The sequence below is a fragment of the Staurois parvus genome, unplaced genomic scaffold (assembly GCF_062004578.1).
Source record: "Staurois parvus isolate SC_StPar_1 unplaced genomic scaffold, SC_StPar_1.0 ptg000739l, whole genome shotgun sequence".
NCBI classification, from domain to species: Eukaryota; Metazoa; Chordata; class Amphibia; order Anura; family Ranidae; genus Staurois; species Staurois parvus.
The window spans coordinates 122,628-148,630 of NW_028318535.1; the positions used below are offsets into that span (position 1 = coordinate 122,628).

A 26,003-nucleotide genomic window follows, 5' to 3' on the forward strand; every position below is an offset into this window, starting at 1 on the left:
ATCTACTGTTGTAGGAGGGGTCTATTGTTGCTACGGGTGATCTACTGTTGTAGGAGGGGTCTATTGTTGCTACGGGTAATCTACTGTTGTAGGAGGGGTCTATTGTTGCTAGGGGTAATCTACTGTTGTAGGAGGGGTCTATTCTTGCTAGGGGTAATCTACTGTTGTAGGAGGGGTCTATTCTTGCTAGGGGTAGTCTACTGTTGTAGGAGGGGGTCTATTGTTGCTAGGGACGATCTACTGTTGTAGGAGGGGTCTATTGTTGCTACGGGTAATCTACTGTTGTAGGAGGGGTCTATTGTTGCTAGGGGTAATCTACTCTTGTAGGAGGGGTCTATTGTTGCTAGGGGTAATCTACTCTTGTAGGAGGGGTCTATTGTTGCTAGGGGTAATCTACTGTTCTAGGAGGGGGTCTATTGTTGCTAGGGGCGATCTACTGTTTTAGGAGGGGTCTATTGTTGCTACGGGTAATCTACTGTTGTAGGAGGGGTCTATTGTTGCTATGGGTAATCTACTGTTGTAGGAGGGGTCTATTGTTGCTAGGGGTAATCTACTGTTGTAGGAGGGGTCTATTATTGCTAGGGGTAATCTACTGTTGTAGGAGGGGTTTTTTGTTGCTAGGGGTAATAACTGTTGTAGGAGGGGTCTATTCTTGCTAGGGGCGATCTACTATTGTAGGAGGGGTCTATTGTTGCTGGGAAAGATCTACTGTCAAAGGAGGGGTCTATAGTTGCTGGGATGGATCTACTGTCGAAGGAGGGGTCTATAGTTACTGGGAGGGATCTACTGTTCCTGGGAGGGCTTTACTGTTAAAGGAGGAATCTACTGTTGCTGGGAGGGATCTACTATAAAAGGAGGAATCTATTGTTGCTGGGAGAGATCTCCCGTTGAAGGAGGGGTCTATTGTTGCTGCGAGAGATCTCCCGTTGAAGGAGGGGTCTATTGTTGCTGGGAGAGATCTCCCGTTGAAGGAGGGGTCTATTGTTGCTGGGAGAGATCTCCCGTTGGAGGGGGTCTATTGTTGCTGGGAGAGATCTCCCGTTGGAGGGGGTCTATTGTTGCTGGGAGAGATCTCCCGTTGGAGGGGGTCTATTGTTGCTGGGAGAGATCTCCTGTTGGAGGAGGGGTCTATTGTTGCTGGGAGAGATCTTCTGTTGAGGGACAGGTCTGTTGCTGGGGGGGGGGTCTATTGTTGCTGGCTGCAGGGGATCTATTATACTTTTTTCTTATTATAATTACCAAATTCCTTATCCCCACAAAATTATATTTGGTTCTGTTTTCTCTAAAAAGGGCAGTACTGGGGAGGTGGATAGAGGTAGAAGCAATGGACAGTGCTAGGAGGTGGATAGGGGTGTGGTGACAAGGGGTGATTCGGAAAGGGGGGGAGGGGGGGGGTAGTACCTTCACCTACAAAAAAGCCCTGGTGGCAGGTGACTGCATCTGGTGCAGGCCATATTTCCACCCCCCCACCCACCTCCGGTCTGTGGAAAACCAGTCTTCCGCCAAACTGGTCCGTGGTGCCCAAAATGTTGAGGCTGGTCTACAGTCTATAACAGGGAAAGGTGTGTGCTATGCATCAGAGCTGTGTAAATCTCAGGACTGGATGGACAGAAAAACACACCCTTTTAACAGGCAAATCATCCCCCCCTTATTTGTACGTCATCGATGTATCCAGCTTGTCTGCCTGGAGTTCAGCTTCATAAAGCACAGGAAACTGTGAACCACGTGGAGGTCGTTGCTTGTAACAGTAGCACAAGTGACAGCCGAGTGTGCTCCTCGCACAGCTGCTATGCAGTGATAAGACTTGGCCTAGGCACTTCCCTTGTTCCTGAGTGAATCCGATATCACATCGTGTGAAAAGATAACCACCACAACTTTGTTACAATTTTCTTCTTAAGCCAAACCAAAACCGAACCTTCGGAGAACCTTCATCACCGGTGTACCTTCATCATACGATGCTCTCTCTTCCCACCCCATGCCTCTGCAAAGGCTTTGTTCTTTTGCAACACGCACACGTTAACAAGTCCGACACGTTGTGGCTGAAGAGCGAACGGCACGGGTGAAAGTACTGGTAGAAGAAGAGCATGAAAAAAATGGCAGCGGCATATCCCACCAACAGCTGCACTACGAGGAGGGGGGAGCAAAAATACTCAAAGCCGTCCTCCTTGTAAAAATACCAGAGTATAACCAGAGCCGCATTCTCAAGTAATCGAAAAGAGTAGTGGAGGCAGAGCCTTCCCCAATTCTGGGATTGGTCAATGAGGTCTCGCTCGGCCAAATTGAGCTGGACCGCTGACCAGCAAAACATATTGATGGCGGAGTACAATAACGTCACCGTACCCAAAACGATCATGGTGCCTATCCGGCTGAAGTTCTTCTCTACGTTCTCTGGGATGCTGTTACCACTTCTCCAAAAGTTGACCCACGGCAATAGGAAGAGGGCCACCAGATTCACCACCACCACGATGGCCACCCAAGCTTTCAGCGCTGCGCAGAAGAGTACCAAGACGGTAACACGGGTGGCTATTTCCAAGGACCTCCACAGAACGATGCAGATGAATGCTGGCACGCTTAACTGGACTTTGTAGTCATCATATTTGATCTGGATGGCCAAGATGTTGAGAACCAAAGCGCCGTAGGTGGTGGAGGCCAGAGACATTGCCATGAGGACAGCTGTAAAGGAGACAAAGGAACACATTATTAATGTTATATTAATATTGGATATTACAATATGCTATATCAGTGGTCTCCGGGAAGCTGGATACGGCCCTTTGCTTGCTTTTATCTGGGCCCTTGGGGCACTTTTCCTCCCACTGATGCAAAGCCCTATTCCTCCCACCGACACCAGTGGTGGGGCCCTATTCCTCCCACCGACACCAGCGACGGGGCCCTATTCCTCCCACCGAGACCAGCGACGGGGCCCTATTCCTCCCACCGATACCAGCGACGGGGCCCTATTCCTCCCACCGATACCAGCGACGGGGCCTTATTCCTCCCACCGATACCAGCGACGGGGCCTTATTCCTCCCACCGATACCAGCGACGGGGCCCTATTCCTCCCACCGATACCAGCGACGGGGCCCTATTCCTCCCACCGATACCAGCGACGGGGCCCTATTCCTCCCACCGATACCAGCGACGGGGCCCTATTCCTCCCACCGATACCAGCGACGGGGCCCTATTCCTCCCACCGATACCAGCGACGGGGCCCTATTCCTCCCACCGATACCAACGACGGGGCCCTATTCCTCCCACCGATACCAACGATGGGGCCCTATTCCTCCCACCGACACCAATGATGGGGCCCTATTCCTCCTTCTGGCGGAGCAGTATTCCTCCCACTGACACCAACGATGAGGCAATATTCTTCCCAATGATGGGGCACTATTCCTCCCACGAATGCCAAAAATGCACGGTTTACTCCCACTAACACCAGGACATTTTCTACCCTCAGTGGCCACAGTCTGCCCCTCCTAAAGTCTGAAGGACAGTAAACTGGCCCTTTGTTTAGAAAGTTTGGAGACCCCTGCACTATATGGTCAAAAAAAAAAAAAATGTTGACGCCTCACAATTACCCCTACTATATAGCCAAAAGCACGAGGATCCTCCAAATTGGCCTCTCTCAAGCAGCGTTCCATTGAACCCAAAAGTTCTTCCAAAAGGTTGCTAGGGGCTCGTTGAGCAATGAGCAACTTCTACCTCTCAGATAAGTTTCCACTAACACCAATGATCTTTTTAGCTTTCTGTAAAGGAGGAATTCTTCCCAATGACCACCAACATAAGCAGCATTCATCTCAGTGACAAACAGTGAGCAGTAGGTATAGTAATTTTTAGCATTGGTTCTCTGAGCTTAAAGTTATTTTTAAGAGTTCCTCCATGTTAAAAATGTTGAGAAAGGTTGCTCTAAATTATGATTGAACTCAGGTGGTTCCAGTGAAGGGTACCAGCAATGCTCCTGCGTACAAAGACATTTTAGACAATTGCGCCCTTCCAGTAGTTTGGGGAAGACTTTTCCATCATGACTGTGCCGCGGTGTACAAAGCCAGAACCATAGAGACATGGCTTGAGGAGTTTGGTCTGGAGGAACTCAAGTGTCCTGCACAAAGCCCTGACCTCAACCCTACTGAACACGTTTGGGATGAGCCAGGTCTTTACAGCAAACTCTTCCAACTATGTTTTTTTTATTGAGATGTTGGTTGAGGAGGAACTGGAGTATCTTTCATAGCCCTGACCTCAATCCTATTGAACACCATTAGCATGAATTGTAATGAACCAGGTCTTCTCAACCAACATCTCCATAAATGCATGGTTTGACAAGAGTTTGGTGTGGAGGAACTCTCTGGCACAAAGCCCTGACCTCAATCCTGTTGAGCACCCTTGGAATGAACTGGAATGCCAATTGCAAGTCAAGCCTTCCCATCCAACATCAGTACCTGACCTTACAAATGTTCTTGTAAGTGGACACAATATCCCTAAAAATCCTCTAAAATCCCACAGAAAGCCATCCCAGAAGAGTGGAGGCTGTTATATCCACAATATATCTCCATATTAACCATATTGGTTTCAGAATGGAATGTCCAACAAGCCGCCTCGCCTACGCCATGGTCCAGCCGTCCCGCCTACGCCATGGTCAAGCCGCCTCGCCTACGCCATGGTCAAGCCGCCTCGCCTACGCCATGATCAAGCCGCCTCGCCTACGCCATGATCAAGCCGCCTCGCCTACGCCATGATCAAGCCGCCTCGCCTACGCCATGATCAAGCCGCCTCGCCTACGCCATGATCAAGCCGCCTCGCCTACGCCATGATCAAGCCGCCTCACCTACCCCATGGTCCAACCAACCAGCACCAAATACATTTTGATTCCACTGAATCTTCCGTACGATTAGAAGTTACAAATTGATACAACATATACATATTACAGACACAGGGCTGTTCAGGCATTGTCACATGACAGACCATGGAATACAACATCTCATGAGGAATTTATATTTCATTTGTACGTTGTTTTTGAGTTCTGCTTTAAATAACTTTCCAGGAGAAAATGCCGACTCGGCCTCCTTCCGGTGCTAATGACATGACCCAAAGCCGAAGGCTCTAGTCACATGATCTTTGATGGGAACAAGCAGCTTCAGTTTTGATGGCGCTGCAAGAAAATCTTAGTGGCTGCTCAACTAAAAATGGACAACCAGATGTCTAACTCTTGGGAAAAAAAAAGGCCCAACCCCCTGGCCTGCCCCAGGGCCCAGCCGCCTCAACTGCGCCAGGGCCCAGCCGCCTCAACTGCGCCAGGGCCCAGCCGCCTCAACTGCGCCAGGGCCCAACCAACCAGCACCAAATACATTTTGATTCCACTGAATCTTCCGTACGATTAGAAGTTACAAATTGATACAACATATACATATTACAGACACAGGGCTGTTCAGGCATTGTCACATGACAGACCATGGAATACAACATCTCATGAGGAATTTATATTTCATTTGTACGTTGTTTTTGAGTTCTGCTTTAAATAACTTTCCAGGAGAAAATGCCGACTCGGCCTCCTTCCGGTGCTAATGACATGACCCAAAGCCGAAGGCTCTAGTCACATGATCTTTGATGGGAACAAGCAGCTTCAGTTTTGATGGCGCTGCAAGAAAATCTTAGTGGCTGCTCAACTAAAAATGGACAACCAGATGTCTAACTCTTGGGAAAAAAAAAGGCCCAACCCCCTGGCCTGCCCCAGGGCCCAGCCGCCTCAACTGCGCCAGGGCCCAGCCGCCTCAACTGCGCCAGGGCCCAGCCGCCTCAACTGCGCCAGGGCCCAGCCGCCTCAACTGCGCCAGGGCCCAGCCGCCTCAACTGCGCCAGGGCCCAGCCGCCTCACCTACGCCAGGGCCCAGCCGCCTCACCTACGCCAGGGCCCAGCCGCCTCACCTACGCCAGGGCCCAACCAACCAGCACCAAATACATTTTGATTCTGTTGAATCTTCCGTACGATTAGAAGTTACAAATTGTTACAACATATACATATTACAGACACAGGGCTGCTCAGGCATTGTCACATGACAGACTGTGTAATACAACATCTCATGAGGAATTTAGATTTAATTTTACGTTCAGTTTTTGAGTTCTGCTTTAAATAAAACTTTCCAGGAGAAAATGCCGACTCGGCCTCCTTCCGGTGCTAATGACATGACCCAAAGCCGAAGGCTCTGGTCACATGACCTTTGATGGGAACAATCAGCTTCAGTTTTGATGGCCCTGCAAGAAAATCTTAGTGGCTGCTCAGCTAAAAATGGGCAACCAGCTGTCTGTAATTCTGAAAAAAAAAAAAGGCCACCGTATAAAGAAGCTTGCATTCGGTTAAAGAATGGAAGGAATTTGCACTGAGCCCCTGGGATCTGACATTGAGGGGAAACAAACAACTGGTGAGCTACTGAGGATGGAGCCGTTCGCTGGAAATGATAGGTTAAATGGTCATGTCCTGCACTGATGCCCCTCCCACCTCGCCCCGCCCCGCGTCTATTCACAGCACTGGACCCTAATCATGTGCCGACTATGCTGAAGTCTAATCTGCTTACATTTTCCTTTCTCTGGTCCCCCCCCTCCCCTCCCACAGCTTTATAAATAAAACCTTTTCATTTCCATTAAGGCCGGCCATACACGGGTTGATTTCCGAAAGATTTTTCAGTCGAAAAACGGACCTAAGAATAATTGACCGATTTTCGCTCCGTTAGTAGGGCAATGGCACCGGACGATTTTCATGGTTCCTCCCCATTTCGTTTATTGAGCATGTTGAAACATTTGTGAAAAACGACCGATTTTCGAAATCATTGGTGGCACCATCGGATTACAGAACAAACGACGGTTTCGATCGAAAAATCGCACGGAATTCACCCCATATATGGCCTGCTTTAGGCTCCATTCACACTTGTGCGACTTCAAAACCGTGCGATTTTCATAGAAAATTTACAGTATGATGGATTGTGCTGTACAAAAGTCGCTCACAAGTCGCACGTATATCATTCAGGTGCGACATTGGAGGGTTTACATTGAAGTCTATGGCCCTCAAGTCGCATGGAAGCCGGACCAAAGTAGCACAGGAACTACTTTCAAGTTGCTGTGATATGAATACTTATTGGGAAACATGGGGCGCGACTTGTTCATGTGACTTTGGACCCCGAAGTCGTTGCACAAGTGTCGTCACTGGATCTCTGTGCTTCTTTATACAATGCAGGCAGATCGTGGCCTGGTGGGAGGGGCCGGCATCACAGCACCCTGCCTCAGTACTGCTCTCAAGAGCCCTGATGCAAGCAGGGGGCGGGCTCTTGGGAGCGGTTATGCAAATAACAAAATGACTTGATGGTTGGGTGTCGGTCTGGAGGAGTGGGCGTGCCTAGGCAGGATGTATTTGCATGCAATGCCCACATCTAAGTCGGAGCCTTCAAGAACTGAAATCCACCGAATGAAAGGGGCGGGGCCAGAGAGTCTGGTTGGCAGGGTAGAGGAAAGGGCTAGATGATGCTGGGTATCCCCCAGCCAGAAAATGACTTGGGCTCTAATTAATAAAATGGGCGGGGTCAAGGACAGTCAGGCTGTGGGGAGGAAAGAGCTAGAATTTCACGGGTGTCAAATTGACAGCCCTCCAGCTGTTGCCAAACTAAAAGTCCCATGAGGCATTGCAAGACTGACAGTTACAAGCATGACTCCCAAAGGCAGAAGCATGATGGGACTTGTAGTTTTGAAATAGCTGGAGGGCCGCCAGTTTGACACCCCTGAGCTAGATGATGCTTGGTGTCCTCCAGCCAGGAAATGGGGCGGAACCTACTGAATTAAAAGGGGGGGGGGCCTGGGACAGTCAGGTTGGAGAGGAAAGAGCTAAATGATGCTGGGCATCCTCCAGCCAGGAAAGGACTTGCCACAGCTTTTAATGCACATTGTGAGAAGCTCACAGTGTGCAGTGAAACCAGAGGAAGTTGTTTCAGTGCAGGAGAGGAGCACCGGCACCTGGGCCAGGCTGAAGGGGAGGAACCGGTACACCTGTGCAAGCCTGAAGGGGAGGAGCCGGTGCACCTGTGCAAGCCTGAAGGGGAGGGGCCGCTACACCTGTGCAAGCCTGAAGGGGAGGGGCCGCTACACCTGTGCAAGCCTGAAGGGGAGGGGCCGCTACACCTGTGCAAGCCTGAAGGGGAGGGGCCGCTACACCTGTGCAAGCCTGAAGGGGAGGGGCCGCTACACCTGTGCAAGCCTGAAGGGGAGGGGCCGCTACACCTGTGCAAGCCTGAAGGGGAGGGGCCGCTACACCTGTGCAAGCCTGAAGGGGAGGGGCCGCTACACCTGTGCAAGCCTGAAGGGGAGGGGCCGCTACACCTGTGCAAGCCTGAAGGGGAGGGGCCGCTACACCTGTGCAAGCCTGAAGGGGAGGAGCCGCACACCTGTGCAAGCCTGAAGGGGAGGAGCAGCTACACCTGTGCAAGCCTGAAGGGGAGGAGCAGCTACACCTGTGCAAGCCTGAAGGGGAGGAGCAGCTACACCTTTGCAAGCCTGAAGGGGAGGAGCCACTACACCTGTGCAAGCCTGAAGGGGAGGAGCAGCTACACCTCTGCAAGCCTGAAGGGGAGGAGCAGCTACACCTGTGCAAGCCTGAAGGGGAGGAGCAGCTACACCTCTGCAAGCCAGAAAGGGAGGAGCCGGAGGTCATGTTTAAAATGCAGAGCTTGCCATGAAGTCTCTGATATCTACAAGTTGAATTCTGGAAGGTTCCTCTGCATTAGGGAACATTGTATTCCTCCAGTGATGACCTCGATGTCGTCTCATTGATGATGAAACAGAAAGATATCACATCGATTGCAGAGAAGTGCGTCCAAACCGTCATTTCCTCTTCTGTACCAACCACACCAAACATTCTGCTCATCATTCATGTCACCGCCCCTTCCTCACCCCGAGCCCACAGTTTATTGCAGCTACAGTCTATGATGGCGACACAGAAATCACACAGGCAGGACTCGTCTTATCCCGGTTAGATATACATTCCCGGCCTTCAAGGGATATCACATCCTCTGGTCTGCTGACTATGCAGCTTCTTTATTCCTTTCCAATGCCCCCCCCCCCCCCCAGGTTTACTCCTTTCCCTTGCAGCATCCTATGGAGTCTCCCTTGCATGCAGGGAGTAGACTTGTGCCTCTCTACACTGTGCGCATCAACAAAAACACAGGCTGTGGAGGAAAGCGTTAGATGATGCTGGGCGTCCTCCAGCCAGGAAAGGAGCTCTGACTTTCTGCAGCTTCCAATGCACATTGTGAGAAGCTCACAGTGTGCAGTGACATCAGAGGAAGCCGTGTCAGTCCAGGTGAGGCACAAGACAGAAGGGGAGGGGCAATATGTACACTCCGGGGGGGAGGGGCTCCCCTATCAGGGAATATTATCAGTCTGTGCCACGCAGCTGAGGACAATAGGTGAACCGGTTTTCCCAGACGCTCCCGGTGACCCGCCCTGTGGTCCTCAGCTGCAGGCAGATTCTGTCTTCCAATGTAATTAGAGAACGCCGTCACCGGAACTCACCTCGCCCGCCGCGACATTCCCATTCCATGAATCATCACAGATACACAACGAGGAAAACAAGTCGCCCCAACTGCACCGCCCGCATATTATTATCAATGGAAACTCAATCTATTGTTCATTCATTTACAATGTATCATAAATGAATTATTTTAACGTGACCCCCGGAAGATTGACCCCCCAGAAAATGTTTTTGCTTTCTGGCACTGCGTCATGCTAACTGGCAATTGCACGATCATGCAACACTGTACACAAATGACATTTCTATCTTTTTTTTTTCTTTATTTACACAAATAGAGCTTTTTTTCTGTGCTGTAAATGAAGAACAAAAAATTAAGGCCGCGTGCACACAGGGCGTTTTTGCAGCTAATTTTAGGGGCGTCAGGCGGTTTTTTTTCCTGCTTCCAAACAGCCCTCCATGTTATCCTAGGTCAGTGATGGCGAACGTATGGCACGCGTGAGCTATCTCAGTGGACACGCCAGGAAGAAGAGGAAGAACGCACTCTCCTGCGCACCCCCGGGGGCGCGCACCGGGCGATCTCCGTGATCGCTGTGTCCTACGGACACAGCTGATCACGTGACGTGGTAAAAGGCCAATCACAGCGGCCTTTTACCACGTGATCAGCCGTGTCCAATGACACACTGATCACCGGGAAATGCAAATGCTGGTTCTCGACTGCACTTTCCTCACGCTGTCAGATCGTGAGGAAAGTACTGCCGAAAACCGGCAGTTGTCAGAGCGAGGATCGGCACCGATCATCACGGTCACTGATCATCAGTGCCCGGATGATCGGTGACCAGCAGTGTCACACACAAGTTCCGCCCACCTGTGCCCAGCAATGCGCCCACCTGTGCCGCCCACCTGTGCCCAGAAGTGCCACCTACCTGTGCCCAGAAGTGCCACCCACATGTGCCAACCCACCTGTGCCCACCAGTGCAGCCCATCAGTGCCGCCAGTCAGTGCCCAGCGGTTGTGCCAGTCAGTGCCCAGCAGTGCCGCCAGTCAGTGCCACCTATCAGTGCTGTCTATCAGTACCCATTATCAGTGTTGCCTCTCAGTGCTGCCCATCAGTGCCACCCATCAATGATGCCCAGCAGTGCCGCCAGTCAGTGCCGTCTGTCAGTGCCTCCAGTTGGTGCCATCAGTCAGTGCCGCTTATCAGTGCCCATCATTTCCTGCATATCAGTGCATCATCAGTGCCTCCTCATCAATGCCCATCGGTGCTGCCTATCAGTGCAGCCTCACCAACGCACATCAAAGAAGAAATATTACCGGTTTGCAAAATTTTAGAATAGAAGCAAAGAAAACCTTTTATGTTTTAAATTTTTTGCTCTTTTTTCATTTATAGTGCAAAAAATAAAACACCCAGTGGTGATTAAATACCACCAAAAAAAGCTCTATTTGTGTGAAAAAATTATAAAAATTGCATATGGTTACAGTGTTGCATGACCACACAATTGTCATTGTTAAGTGCAACAGCACTGAAAGCTGAAAATTGTCCTGGGCAGGAAGGGGGTAGAAGTGCCCGGTAGGCAAGTAGTTAATTGCAGTGTTGGCACTTTGAAATAAAAAAGTTGGTTTTGTGTTGCAGTTTGGGCACTCGGGCTCAAAACGGTTCGCCATCACTGTCCTAGGTGTTCATGCACACAGACTTTTAGAAGCTTTTAGTAGCTTCAGCATTTACCAGCAGGAGAAAAAACAAAACAAAACAAAAAAAAAACAAGGCCAGTGTACCCAGGAGCAGCACCGGTTTGGTAAAAAAAAAAAAACACTCAACGCGGCGAAACGCATCTAAATGCACCTAAATGCTAAGCGCGTTTAGCGTTTGAGCATTAATTCATTTCAATGGCCAGAATAAATGATCATTCTGGTCAATGAAATTAATTAACCTCCCCCAAGCACTTGACGCTTGTGAAAGCGTTAGATACTTTTAGAAGCGTCAGGCATTTTTTTCTGCAAAAATGCTGCTGACAGAACAACTGCTTCTAGAAGAGTGTTTTGTTTTTTTTTTCAACGTTTAAAGCCGCCCAGCCACTGTAGAAATACGGTGGCAGGGCGGCACGGCTGGGCAAAAGCACGTTTTAAATGAGTGTTTTGAAAACAGGTAGGGGGCGCCGCCCTACCTGTCCCGCAGATCACAGCTGCGGATGTCAGTCGCCGGGTCACAGCCGGTCGTTACCGGCTATGTCCCGGCGATCAGCGGCAATCGCTGACAGAGAGCACAGCTGCAGTAGCTGTGCTTTCTGTCAGTTCCCTGACAGCTCCAGGACATGCTGATCGGGACAGAAGAGTTTCTCTCTCCCAATCAGCGGTGTTCCCTGCAGTACACCCCCCCCCCCGTCCCCTAGTAAAACACTCCCCTCACACAGTTAACCCCTTCCTCCCCAGTGCCATTAGTACAGTGTCAGTGTTTTTTTTTTGCACTGATCACTGTATTGGTGTCACTGGGGATGTCAGTGACCCCAAGTCAGTACCCCCCAATGTCAGAATGTCCGCCGCAGTCCCGCCATAAGTCGCTGATTGCCGCCATAAGTCACTGATCGCCGCCATTATTAGTATAAAAAAAAAACAACTAAAAATCCCAGTATCTTTCCCTCCATTTGTAAACGCTATAACTTTCACGTAAACCAATTAATTTACAGGTATTGTGTTTTTTTTTTTTTTTTTTAGCAAAGACATGTCGCAGAATGCATTTTGGCAGAAATTTATGACTAAATTTGATTTTTAAATTTTTTTTACTGGACATGTTTTATAGCAAAAAGTCCAAAATATAGTTTTTTTCCTCAAAATTGTCAGCCTTTTTTTTTATAGCGCAAAAAATAAAAACCGCACAGGCGATCAAATACCACCCCAAGAAAGCTCAATTTGTGAGGAAAAAAAAAAGGATGTAAATTTAATTTATGTACCGTATTGCATGACCGCGCAATTGTCCATTAAACTAGCGCAGCGCTGTATAGCAAAAAAAATGACGTAAATTGCAGTATTTATACCATAGTTTGTAGACGCTATAACTTTCACACAAAGCAATCAATATACACTTATTGGGATTTTTTTTTACCAAAAACATGGAGCAGAATACATTTCGGCCTAAATTTATAACCAACTTTGAGTTTACTATATATTTTTTATAGCTGAAAGTAAAAAATATCTTTTTCTTCAAAATTTTTGGCCTTTTTTTGTTTATAGCGTGAAAAATAAAAAGCGCACAGGTGATCAAATACCACCGAAAGAAAGCTCTATTTGTGTGAAAAAAAGGACGGAAATTTCCTTTGGGTGCAGCATTGCATGACCGCGCAATTATCAGTTGAATTAGTGCAGCGCCGAGTAGCAAAAAGAGGCGTGGTCATTAAGGGGGGTAAATCCTCTGGAGGTCAAGTGGTTAAAAAATAAAAAAATGGGCCTAAAAATTTTTTTTTGTAAAAAATTAAACATTTTTTTACTTTCTGCAAAAAAAAAAAAAAAATCGAATTTCTTCATTAAAATTTAGGCCACAATGTATTCTGCTACATGTATTTGATACAAAAAAACCCCAAAACAACCCCAAAGAAACCAATAAGTGTATATAGTGATTGGTTTGTGAGAATGTTATAGCATTTACAAACTATTTTTTTTTAAATAAATATTAATGGCAATGATCAGCAACTTATAGTGGGACTGTGATAGTACGGAGGGCAATCTGACACTTCGTGGGAACCAGTGACACAAATACAGTGATCGGTGCTAAAAATATACACTTTCACTGTACTAGGGCACTGGCTGGGAAGGGGTTAAACATCTAGGGCGATCAGAGGGTTAAAATGTTCACCTAACATGGCTATGTGAGTACTGTGCAGGGGTGGACTGACCATTTGGGAACTCGGGCACTGCCCGAGGGCCCTGGGTCAGTAGGGGGCCCCATGAGATGCCCATGGTATCTTTTCATAGGCTTTTTTGGGTGTGGTTTGAGTGAGGGCGAGGACACAGGGGCCCCATGAGTTGTCAGTTCGCCCCTGGTACTGTGAGTTGCTTTCACTAAGCCCCCGGTCACATTGGATTCGAATTGGCATGCGATTTGCATGCCATGCGACTTGCAAGTCGCATGTCAACTTGCACCCTATTGTCCGCAATTACAGCTATCATACCGGCGCGGTTCTGACTTGGTCTGAACCGTACCGATATCCAAAGTAGAACATGCGCTACTTTTGGTGCGATTTGCGTAGACATCCGTGTCACATCTTGCAAATCGCACCTGAAATCGGCATTTACCCCCATTTTGAAATCGTGCGACTTCGCTGTAAGTTGCGCGATTTCAATGTCGAGTTTGGTGTGACCGGGGTGTAAGGGATGTGCTGTTTTTTTTTTAGCCTCTGCTTTGCAGGGAAACAAAAACCTGATACTTCCCTTGATGACAGGAGACAGCTCTGTATTGTTTACATTGACAGAGCTCTGTTCTGTCTTCCTCCTCGCAGATCAGCGGGTGCCAGCGGTCAATCATTGGCTGGCACCTGCTGATCGGCTTGTGCTGTGTGATCACAGCGCAGCTGGTGCGCCAGCAGCGCACACGCGCCCCCCCCACCCAGGAGTGCCAGATCACATACTAGATACGTGATCCGGCACAGGAGAGACACTCTGCGGCCGCACATGAGGCGGTCGGCAAGCGGTTAATCTGTTTTCACCCTTTTTTTTCATCCTTGGTTGCATCCTGATCTCCTGCAGCCACTTCCTATCTCCATGCACTCCAGCGACAGCTGCATGACATTTTTCAGAGAGGACAACAGTGGACCACGCCTGTGTAACTGAAACAGCCAAGGTGACAACTCAAGAGCACAATGTCAAGGCAGGGACAAAGTGTTGTCACCCTATAACAGGAAGTCCCTGGACAAAGACCTTCATGGAAGGATCCTCGGGAATACAACAAGCTAAACTCCAGGCCGATTAACTCCGCCGTCTTCAACCTTTTTAGCACCAGGGACCAGTTTCATGGAAGACAATTTTCAAGGGACTGGAGAGGGCGGGGCATGGGGGTGGGGTTTGGATATTGTGCTAGATCAGGGGTCTCCAAACTATAACCCACCAGGTGTTGAGGAACTGCAACTCCCATGAGGCCTTGAAAGACTGAAAGCCACAGGCAAGACCTCCCAGAGGCAGAGGCATGATGAGACTTGTAGTACTTCAACAGCTGGGGGGTCATAGCTTGGAGCCCCCTGTGCTAGAACATAAGTAGTCATTGTCTCAATGCAGTCTGTGTGTCTCATTCATACTATGGCTGCGCTGCAACGTGCTGCGATATATTGCATTTTATCGCAGCGCACCTGTGCAACAAATCTCACTGCTGTACATTGCCATGAATGAAGTCTACATTTTTTACACTTCAAATAAAGTTTGTACAAAAAAAAAAAAAAAAAAAAAAAAAAGAAGAAGAAGAAGAAAAGGGGGAGCTGTGTGATGCGCCGAATTGCGCACCTCACTGCCCCCTACTGCAGTTAGAAACCGAAAGCTGCCAGAGCGGTTGAGCGATCCGGCAGCTCCCCGCTCCCATGTGAATTCCTGCTATGCGGATCAGTTCCCAGCAGGCCATGGACCTGACCTCTGAATTAACCTGGTCCCGATGGCCATGGACCTAACCTCTGAATTAACCTGGTCCCGATGGCCTTGGACCTGACCTCTGAATTAACCTGGTCCCGATGGCCATGGACCTGACCTCTGAATTAACCTGGTCCCGATGGCCATGGACCTGACCTCTGAATTAACCTGGTCCCGATGGCCATGGACCTGACCTCTGAATTAACCTGGTCCCGATGGCCATGGACCTGACCTCTGAATTAACCTGGTCCCGATGGCCATGGACCTGACCTCTGAATTAACCTGGTCCCGATGGCCATGGACCTGACCTCTGAATTAACCTGGTCCCGATGGCCATGGACCTGACCTCTGAATTAACCTGGTCCCGATGGCCATGGACCTGACCTCTGAATTAACCTGGTCCCGATGGCCATGGACCCGACCTCTGAATTAACCTGGTCCCGATGGCCATGGACCTGACCTCTGAATTAACCTGGTCCCGATGGCCATGGACCTGACCTCTGAATTAACCTGGTCCGATGGCCATGGACCTGACCTCTGAATTAACCTGGTCCCGATGGCCATGGACCTGACCTCTGAATTAACCTGGTCCCGATGGCCATGGACCTGACCTCTGAATTAACCTGGTCCCGATGGCCATGGACCTCACCTCTGAATTAACCTGGTCCCGATGGCCATGGACCTCACCTCTGAATTAACCTGGTCCCGATGGCCATGGACCTCACCTCTGAATTAACCTGGTCCCGATGGCCATGGACCTCACCTCTGAATTAACCTGGTCCCGATGGCCATACACATATATAGTAGGACGGAGGGGGGTTCTTAACACACAAGTGCTGCATGGGGGGTTGGTGCGCAATGCCGTGTTGAGGGCATGTTCACTCTTCACGAACAGCTCTCGGTCGTTGTTTTTGATTGGGTGCTCCTCACCATGCATCCACTGTCAGCCAATTACATGATCTGGAAGCCCACCTTTGCCTCCAGGAGTTAAGACCCTCCTATAGGGCTGACAGGTGGCGGTGGCAAGTGGTTAAAAAGGTAGTTCTGCCATCATAATACATCATTAAAATTATTTTTTTTTCCATGCATGCAGGGTATCTACTGTTTGAGCTCTGCTGCACAAGTCTGATACCAAGTCACACTGGGCAAGGGAGAAGCAACACAAGCAGCTGCAGTGAAAGAAGCATGCGGACAGGAGGAGAAAGCAGAGTGACCAATAGAAGAGCTCATTAGCCTGCTGCTTCTCCTTTCACTGTCCGGTCACAGGATGGGGAAGGGACCTGAAAATAAAAGGGAAACTGCAGTAGAGAAATATCAGAAATCCCTTCCCTGTCAGACAGGGCTGTTCAGGACTGGATTGGGTTTAGAGTTCCGCTTTAACAGTCAACTATGTGCACGGCAATCAATTCTAGTAGCTGCAACCCAATGAGCTTTAGACTGGTCAGTGTCTCACCTCGTGCGGTGGGTACGTATCTCTGCAGGACGGTGACATACAACTGAAGGGTGAGCTGTGGGGTGGAGCCGAGAAAAGCTTGAATGACAGCCGTACGCTTGAAGGCATTCCGATGCGTGGCCATTCTCCGCAGGGTGTGTCCCACCTCTCGTTCTTCTTCTTCAAACACCCCCCAGCCGCGGAGATGCTTTTTTCGGGAGATGCTCACGTAGGGTTCCTCCTCACGACCCATCTGACAGTATATCATTAACGCCTCCACACACCTAGGGGGCAGCGGAACAGAAACATTTTTGTGTTAGTGAAAGACAAACATTAAGGCCTCAGCCACATGAGCGCTGTGAAGAACAATGAAAAGTGCAGTAAATGTGTCAAATTGTGAATGAAAAATGCACCGATTTATATTCATATATGGTTCATACAAGTTTTGTCACAGACTTCCTCAGGAGCCTCTGTGAGTACATGCCTCCTCACAGTGTAATGACATCACCATGCCCTACCCTACATGTTGTATCAAGGATTCCTCAGGAGCATCCACCCCAAGGAAGTCTGTACACACATCCCATCAGTGTAATGACATCACCATACTCATGCCCTACCCTGTGCGTTGCATCACGGACTTTCTCAGGAGCATCCACCCTGAGGAAGTCTGTGTACACGCATCCCCCCAGTGTAATGACATCACCGTGCTTATGCCCTACCCTACACGTTGTGTCAAGGACTTCCTCAGGAGCATCCACCCTGAGGAAGTCTGTGTGCACACATCTCATTGGCCTAATGCCATCACTGTACTCATGCCCCACCCTAAAAACTTAGACTTCCTCAGGAGCATCTGACCCCGAGGAAATCTGTGTGCATGCATCCTGTCAGGGTAATAATATAGTGCTTGTAGCCCCACCATTCACGTTGTCACAGACCTAAAAAAAAAAAAAAAAAAAGGTCTGTGATAAAAGGCATAGTGTAGGACCACGTACATGGTGATGTTATCACGCCCAGAGGAAGCTTGCCCATAGGCTTCCTAAGAGGCAGAGTCTCCTGAGGAAGTCTGGGATGATAGTCATAGGGTGGAGCCATGAGCATGGTGATGTCATCACAATCAAAAGAAGCATGCACAAACTTTGTCAGGGGTGGACTGTTCCTGAGAAAGTCTGTGATGAATGGCATAGGGCGGAGCCATGAGAATGGTGATGTCATCACAATCACAGGAAGTACACACAAACTTCATCAGGGGTGGACTGCTTCTGGGGAAGTCTGTGACAAAAGGTATAGGGTGTGGCCATGAGAATGGTGATGTCATCACACTTAGAGGAAGCATGCACATGAACTTTCTTGGGTCTGCTGCTCCTGAGGAAGTCTGTGCTGAAAGGCAGAGGGTGGGGTTATGAGAGTAGTGACGTCATCACACTCACAGAAGCATGCACACAGGCTCTCTCTGGTTAGATGCCTCTGAAGAAGTCTGGGATAAAAAGGCATAGGGTGGTGATGTCATCACACTCACAGGAAGCATGCACACAGTCTCAGGTCAGATGCTCCAGAGGAAGTCTGCTGAAAGGTATAGGGTGTGGCCATGAGAATGGTGATGTCATCACACTTAGAGGAAGCATGCACATGAACTTTCTTGGGTCAGCTGCTCCTGAGGAAGTCTGATGACAGGCATAGGGTGGGACCATAAGAATGATGGTGTGAACACACTCACACGAAGCAAGCATACAGCCTCTCTCTGGTCTGATGCCCCTGAGGAAGTCAGAAAAAAGGCATAGGGAGGAGCCATGAGCATGGTGATGTCATCACACATAGAGGAAGCATGCACAAAGATTTTCTTATGTCAGATGCTCCAGAGGAAGTCTGCCGAAAGGCATAGGGTGGGGCCATTAGTGCAGTGATGTAATCACATTTGCAGGAAGCACATGCACGCACACAAAGATCTGCGATGTGGTGCACAGCCCCCCCAGGGAAATGGATTTATCCCGCAGTGCTGGGTGATGTCATACTGCAGTGTTTATTTATACTGTATATAGTCAATGTCTAGGCTTCTGGTGTAATGGTGTACCATTGGGGAGGAGCGGGGCTGCCTGCTCTCTGTTTGTGAATTGCTACATATGCTCCATATCTGGGAACTCCCAACAGTTTTGTTTTAGGAATAATCCCCATAATGGTTCTTATATGTATACTTCCTATGACCACCAGCTGCATCTATTGGCCATAACGCACAAAAACAAAGGAGGGTACAGTACAGGGGTAGGAAGGAAGGGCACAGCACAGGGGGACTCAGGGGGACTCAGGGGGGCACAGCACAGGGGGACTCAGGGGGGCACAGCACAGGGGGACTCAGGGGGGCACAGCACAGGGGGACTCAGGGGGGCACAGCACAGGGGGACTCAGGGGGGCACAGCACAGGGGGACTCAGGGGGGCACAGCACAGGGGGACTCAGGGGGGCACAGCACAGGGGGACTCAGGGGGGCACAGCACAGGGGGACTCAGGGGGGCACAGCACAGGGGGACTCAGGAGGGCACAGCACAGGGGGACTCAGGAGGGCACAGCACAGGGCCGGTTCACACTATGTGTGTAGGTTATGTGGTTGTCCATGTCAATGCACATCAGTTTTTGCAGTTCCAGTGAGTTCTGGTTGCAGAAAAAAAAAAGTAGAACAGGCTGCATTATTTCTACACAGAACTGTACTGGAATGCGCTAAAATGCAATTGAAGAAAAAGAGTGGAAAAAATTAACTGGAATGCATATAAAAAAAAAAAAAAAAAACCCACACTGGAACGCATTAAATACGTGCATGCAAAAACGCACCCGGAACGCATCTGTACTACGTTTCTATAGTGTGAACCGGCCCCAACAGAGTCCTTAGGAAAAGCGTTTGGTTCTTAAAAGAAGTCTTTCCATGCAGATGTTTTGGTCAACCCACGTCCACGGAGGAGGCCACAGAGACATGTCATTTGGGTGCTTTTATCATAAAACAGTTACTAGCAATCAGCCTATCATGACTCGTGTATAAGTTGCTGGGAACTGTCATTTCGCTTCTTTAACCCTTTGCCATCCAGGAGGCCTTAAAGCCTTTGTGACCATTCCAAATTCGAATGCTCTAATAAGGGCTGGGGGAGGGGGGGGGTCCATTAGATCTTTTGTTTGCCATTTGGTGCGCAGCTACATATGAAGAGTGGCGGGCCGCTGTCAGCCTGCCATAGGTTTATATAAGCCGAGCGGCTGATGCGATTCACATGCACCTGTCATTCCGGCCCCAACAATCCGCTGATCCTCGCCAGCTGGAATTCGCTGTATGCGCCTAGACGGCCCTGTGAAGAAGGCCTTAGTCTGTGACTTTGTCTAGACAGAAGCCGTGACAGTGAACCCACCCCCCCCCCATACACTAAGCAACAGGGCCGTCTTAATCATGGGCCCCTGGGCAAAGTATTGCACTGGGGCCCCTACCAGCCTGCCCCAATTTATGTACCTATTCTCAAGAATGAAAGTATAAATATTTGATAAAATGAAACATTTATTAGGACTTTCAATAAAATTGATTTTAAACATAAACCAAAAACTAATCAACACAAAGGGAGGAAACGAGGGCACAGTGCGGGGGGGGAATCAGGAGGGCACAGTGCGGGGGGGGGGGGGGGAATCAGGAGGGCACAGTACGGGGGGGGAATCAGGAGGGCACAGTACGGGGGGGAATCAGGAGGGCACAGTACGGGGGGGGAATCAGGAGGGCACAGTACGGGGGGGGAATCAGGAGGGCACAGTGCGGGGGGGGAATCAGGAGGGCACAGTGCGGGGGGGGAATCAGGAGGGCACAGTGCGGGGGGGGAATCAGGAGGGCACAGTGCGGGGGGGGGAATCAGGAGGGCACAGTGCGGGGGGGGAATCAGGAGGGCACAGTGCGGGGGGGGAATCAGGAGGGCACAGTGCGGGGGGGAATCAGGAGGGCACAGTACGGGGGGGAATCAGGAGGGCACAGTACAGGGGGGAATCAGGAGGGCACAGTACAGGGGGGAATCAGGAGGGCACAGTACAGGGGGGAATCAGGAGGGCACAGTACAGGGGGGGAATCAGGAGGGCACAATACAGGGGGGGAATCAGGGGGGCACAGTACAGGGGGGAGGCAGGAGGGCACAGTACAGGGGGGAATCAGGAGGGCACAGTACAGGGGGGAATCAGGAGGGCACAGTACAGGGGGGAATCAGGAGGGCACAGTACAGGGGGGAATCAGGAGGGCACAGTACAGGGGGGAATCAGGAGGGCACAGTACAGGGGGGAATCAGGAGGGCACAGTACAGGGGGGAATCAGGAGGGCACAGTACAGGGGGGAATCAGGAGGGCACAGTACAGGGGTTTCGTGCAACCGCACTTACTCATAGGGGGTATGCTCTGGGCACAAGACGTGTGACAATGCATTTAAATACGAAAATTCGTGCACGTGAAATAATCGTTCGACATTTTATTTCACGTGCACAAATTTTCGTATATAAATGCATTGTCACACGTCTTGTGCCCAGAGCATACCCCCTAAGAGTAAGTGCGGTTGCACGAAACGCGTCAGGGAGGAACTGCGGCACAGTGACGTTTTACTGCCGCCGGCACCACTGGGGTTACGGCGGCCAACTTACTTTCTTGTCTGGTCAGTATTATGTTTTTATACCCTTTTTGCTGGATGGAATAAACACACGCATGTTCAAACGGTATCACGCTATTCTGGCCTCCTTTTCTCTCTGGGGCTCTTGAGTGAGCTTCCAATTACCTACAGAGTCAAGAGCAATAGGAGACAGAGCCATGCATGACAGCTGAGGGTCCACAACGCAGAATTAGACCAGACCTTGCTTCAGATGAGTCCCGGAGTCATACCTTAAGAGGGGTTCTCTCTCATATCTCTCGCGCATATTGATTGTGCATCTGGTGAGTGCACAATCTTATATTAATTTTGGATATTGCTATATATCGTTTTCTGGTCATCACCATATACCAACAGGGATCCAACCGATCCCCCACTCCACCTATTGAGGAGATTGTGAACTGAGCACCTATACCATATCGAGTCACTCTATTAGTGACAGTATCAGAACTTTTATTTACCTGCGTTTTTGCAGTTATACATCTTTGCACTTTGATATGTAATTTTATGTGTTTTATTTATCTTTATAAGCGCTGCACTCTTATCTTTATGTGAATTTTTGGAGGTTGTTTTTTTGGTACCTTTTGTGTCCAGCAGCTGTCTTACCTTTAGCGCTCACTTATACCCACCTTACATTAAATTAACCCTGCTAAGCATGCAAAGGGGGCCTCTTGTGTACAGATCTGCTGCCAGAAGACAGGGATTGGGCCCCCCCCCCCCCCCCCCCTCCCCATACACACTGCCTACTGATAAATCCAGCCACAACTAGGAGGGTTACACTGAGGGGAGCTGGAGGAAATTTTCTCCTCTGTGCATGCTATGTCGCAGTGTGCACCCTGTGTGCTCTGTGTATTGGGGTGTCCTCAATGGGGTGGAGAGCCCCCTGGTATTGTGTGTGCTCTGTGTATTGGGGTGTCCTCAATGGGGTGGAGAGCCCTCTGGTATTGTGTGTGCTCTGTGTATTGGGGTGTCCTCAATGGGGTGGAGAGCCCTCTGGTATTGTGTGTGCTCTGTGTATTGGGGTGTCCTCAATGGGATGGAGAGCCCTCTGGTATTGTGTGTGCTCTGTGTATCGGGGTGTCCTCAATGGGGTGGAGAGGCCTCTGGAACTGTGTGTGCTCTGTGTATCGGGGTGTCCTCAATGGGGTGGAGAGGCCTCTGGAACTGTGTGTGCTCTGTGTATCGGGGTGTCCTCAATGGGGTGGAGAGCCCTCTGGTATTGTGTGTGCTCTGTGTATCGGGGTGTCCTCAATGGGGTGGAGAGCCCTCTGGTATTGTGTGTGCTCTGTGTATCGGGGTGTCCTCTATGGGGTGGAGAGCCCTCTGGTATTGTGTGTGCTCTGTGTATCGGGGTGTCCTCAATGGGGTGGAGAGCCCTCTGGTATTGTGTGTGCTCTGTGTATCGGGGTGTCCTCAATGGGGTGGAGAACCCTCTGGTATTGTGTGTGTTCCGTGTATCGGGGTGTCCTCAATGGGGTGGAGAGCCCTCTGGTATTGTGTGTGCTGTGTATCAGGGTGTCCTCAATGGGGTGGAGAGCCCCCTGGTATTGTGTGCACGCTCTGTGTATTGGGGTGTCCCATATGGGGTGGAGAGCCCCCTGGTATTGTGTGTGTGCTCTGTGTATTGGGGTGTCCTTAGTGGGGTGAACCCCCTGGTATTGTGTGTGCTCTGTGTATTGGGGTGTAGAGCCCCCTGGTATCGTGTGTGTGCTCTGTGTATCGGGTGTCCTCAATAGGGTGGAAAGCCCCCTGGTATTGTGTGTGCACCCTGTGTGCTCTGTGTATCGGGGTGTCCTCTATGGGGTGGAGAGCCCTCTGGTATTGTGTGTGCTCTGTGTATCGGGGTGTCCTCTATAGGGTGGAGAGCCCTCTGGTATCGTGTGTGCTGTGTATCGGGGAGTCCTCTATGGGGTGGAGAGCCCTCTGGTACTGTGTGTGCTCTGTGTATTGGGGAGTCCTCTATGGGGTGGAGAACCCTCTGGTACTGTGTGTGCTCTGTGTATTGGGGAGTCCTCTATGGGGTGGAGAGCCCTCTGGTATTGTGTGTGCTCTGTGTATCGGGGTGTCCTCTATGGGGTGGAGAACCCTCTGGTATCGTGTGTGCTCTGTGTATTGGGGAGTCCTCTATGGGGTGGAGAACCCTCTGGTATTGTGTGTGCTCTGTGTATTGGGGAGTCCTCTATGGGGTGGAGAACCCTCTGGTATTCGGGGTGTCCTCCGTGTATCGGGGTGTCCTCTATGGGGTGGAGAACCCTCTGGTATTGTGTGTGCTCCGTGTATCGGGGTGTCCTCAATGGGGTGGAGAGCCCTCTGGTATTGTGTGTGCTCTGTGTATTGGGGTGTCCTGTATGGGGTGGAGAGCCCTCTGGTATTGTGTGTGCTCCGTGTATCGGGGTGTCCTCTATGGGGTGGAGAACCCTCTGGTATTGTGTGTGCTCTGTGTATCGGGGTGTCCTCTATGCTCTGTGTATTGGGGTGTCCTCTATGGGGTGGAGAGCCCCCTGGTATTGTGTGTGCTCTGTGTATTGGGGAGTCCTCTATGGGGTGGAGAACCCTCTGATATTGTGTGTGCTCTGTGTATCGGGGTGTCCTCAATGGGGTGGAGAGCCCTCTGGTATTGTGTGCTCTGTGTATTGGGGTGTCCTCTATGCTCTGTGTATTGGGGTGTCCTCTATGGGGTGGAGAGCCCCCTGGTATTGTGTGCACCCTGTGTGCTCTGTGAGGGAGTGTACACTCCATGGGGCAGTATGGGCTCTTTTTGGTAGTGCGCTGTATGGAGCAGTGTGTGCTATGCTGGGGGCAGCGTGTGCTGTATGGGGGGGGGGGGACTGTGGGGGGGAGGGCAGTGTGCACTCTGCAAGGGTACCACTAGGAATGTGTTCTAGACAGCGTTGAACAATGTGTTTCCAGTTGCTCCTCCCACATATGCACCTACCCTTGTTTGGCCCGCCCCCGCAGACCTTTTCTCAGTCTCCCCGCCCCCGCAGTACCTGATGATGGGTCCCAGCTGTAGAAGGTGCAGGAGCAGTACCAGCGGGCGATCCCGGCCCAGGTCCCGGTGGATGAAGGTCAGGGTGAGTTGGACCATGATGGAGGGGACCAGCATGAAGACGATGGTCAGAGCCATCCACACCTCGTCCTCCGACCGGCTGTACTCCGCCGACACCCAGCAGGCGGCCGCCGTCTCCGCGCAGAACAGGACGGTGGAGAGGAGGATGCTGACCGGGGGCCGGCTCCGGGACCGGACCGACACGAACTCCTCCGGGGACCCGCCGACCTCACACGCGTCCTCCATGGTCGCAGCGATCAGACTACACACGCCGCGACATCTGGCAGCTGCATGGAGGAAGCACACCGCCCGTCATCGGCTGGGGGGCTCCTAAGGGACAGACGGGCAGGGGCCCCAACCTCCTCATGTAGTGCGGTCACGTAGGGGCCCCAACCGCCGTCCGCATCACACGTATACAGGCTCCTCCGCTGATGGGTGGCAGCAGGTGTGTCCCGCCCTCCGCCGGGTCCTAGAGCTCACCCGATTCACTCAGATGACGCTTAACCCTTCCATCGCCAGGATCAGCTGTTCTATAGGAACGCAATTGTCTTTCTACGGTCCAGGAGTCCCCGGCTCCTCTCCTCAACTGTCACTCCGGATTTCTCCTGTCCCCTCCTCAACTGTCACTCCGGATTTCTCCTGCCCTCTCCTCAACGGTCACTGCTCAGTTCTCTTGTCCCCACCCAGTGGTGTATTTTGGTTTTGTGCTGCCCTAGGCAAGACTAAAATCGGGCACCCCCCCTGCATCTAAATTTGTCCCACCCTTTTATCTGCAAACCCCACCCCTTTCTTTTTAGGCTCCACCTCTTCACACCAACGACGGGGCGCTATTCCTCCCGCTGACACCAACGACGGGGCACTATTCCTCCCGCTGACACCAACGACGTGGCGCTATTCCTCCCGCTGACACCAACGACGGGGCGCTATTCCTCCCGCTGACACCAACGACGTGGCGCTATTCCTCCCGCTGACACCAACGACGTGGCGCTATTCCTCCCGCTGACACCAACGACGTGGCGCTATTCCTCCCGCTGACACCAACGACGGGGCGCTATTCCTCCCGCTGACACCAACGACGGGGCGCTATTCCTCCCGCTGACACCAACGACGGGGCGCTATTCCTCCCGCTGACACCAACGACGGGGCGCTATTCCTCCCGCTGACACCAACGACGGGGCGCTATTCCTCCCGCTGACACCAACGACGGGGCGCTATTCCTCCCGCTGACACCAACGACGGGGCGCTATTCCTCCCGCTGACACCAACGACGGGGCGCTATTCCTCCCGCTGACACCAACGACGGGGCGCTATTCCTCCCGCTGACACCAACGACGGGGCGCTATTCCTCCCGCTGACACCAACGACGGGGCGCTATTCCTCCCACTGACACCAACGACGGGGCGCTATTCCTCCCACTGACACCAATGACGGCGCACTATTCCTCCCACTGATACCAATGATGGGGCACTATTCCTCCCACTGACACCAATGATGGGGCACTATTCCTCCCACTGACACCAATGACGGGGCACTATTCCTCCCACTGACACTAATGATGGGGCACTATTCCTCCCACTGACACCAATGATGGGGCACTATTCCTCCCACTGACACCAATGATGGGGCAATATTCCTCCCACTGACACCAACGGCGGGGCAATATTCCTCCCACTGACACCAATGATGGGGCACTATTCCAATGATACCAATGATGGGGCACTATTCCTCCCACTGACACCAATGATGGGGCACTATTCCTCCCACTGATACCAATGATGGGG

The 26,003-nt window shown here is 50.9% G+C and overlaps 1 protein-coding gene across 1 annotated transcript; it reads right to left on the reverse strand.

The window, feature by feature from the left end:
* Positions 1-1,185: 1,185 nt before the first annotated feature.
* On the reverse strand, positions 1,186-24,834 carry LOC149445208 (endoplasmic reticulum membrane adapter protein XK-like). Its single transcript, XM_089654078.1, has 3 exons — positions 24,164-24,834; positions 16,557-16,819; positions 1,186-2,673 (listed from the first exon to the last, which is right to left on the reverse strand). The coding sequence occupies exons 1-3, from the start codon at positions 24,466-24,468 to the stop codon at positions 1,949-1,951; spliced, it is 1,293 nt and encodes a 430-aa protein (XP_089510204.1). The 5' UTR covers positions 24,469-24,834; the 3' UTR covers positions 1,186-1,948.
* Positions 24,835-26,003: the final 1,169 nt, after the last annotated feature.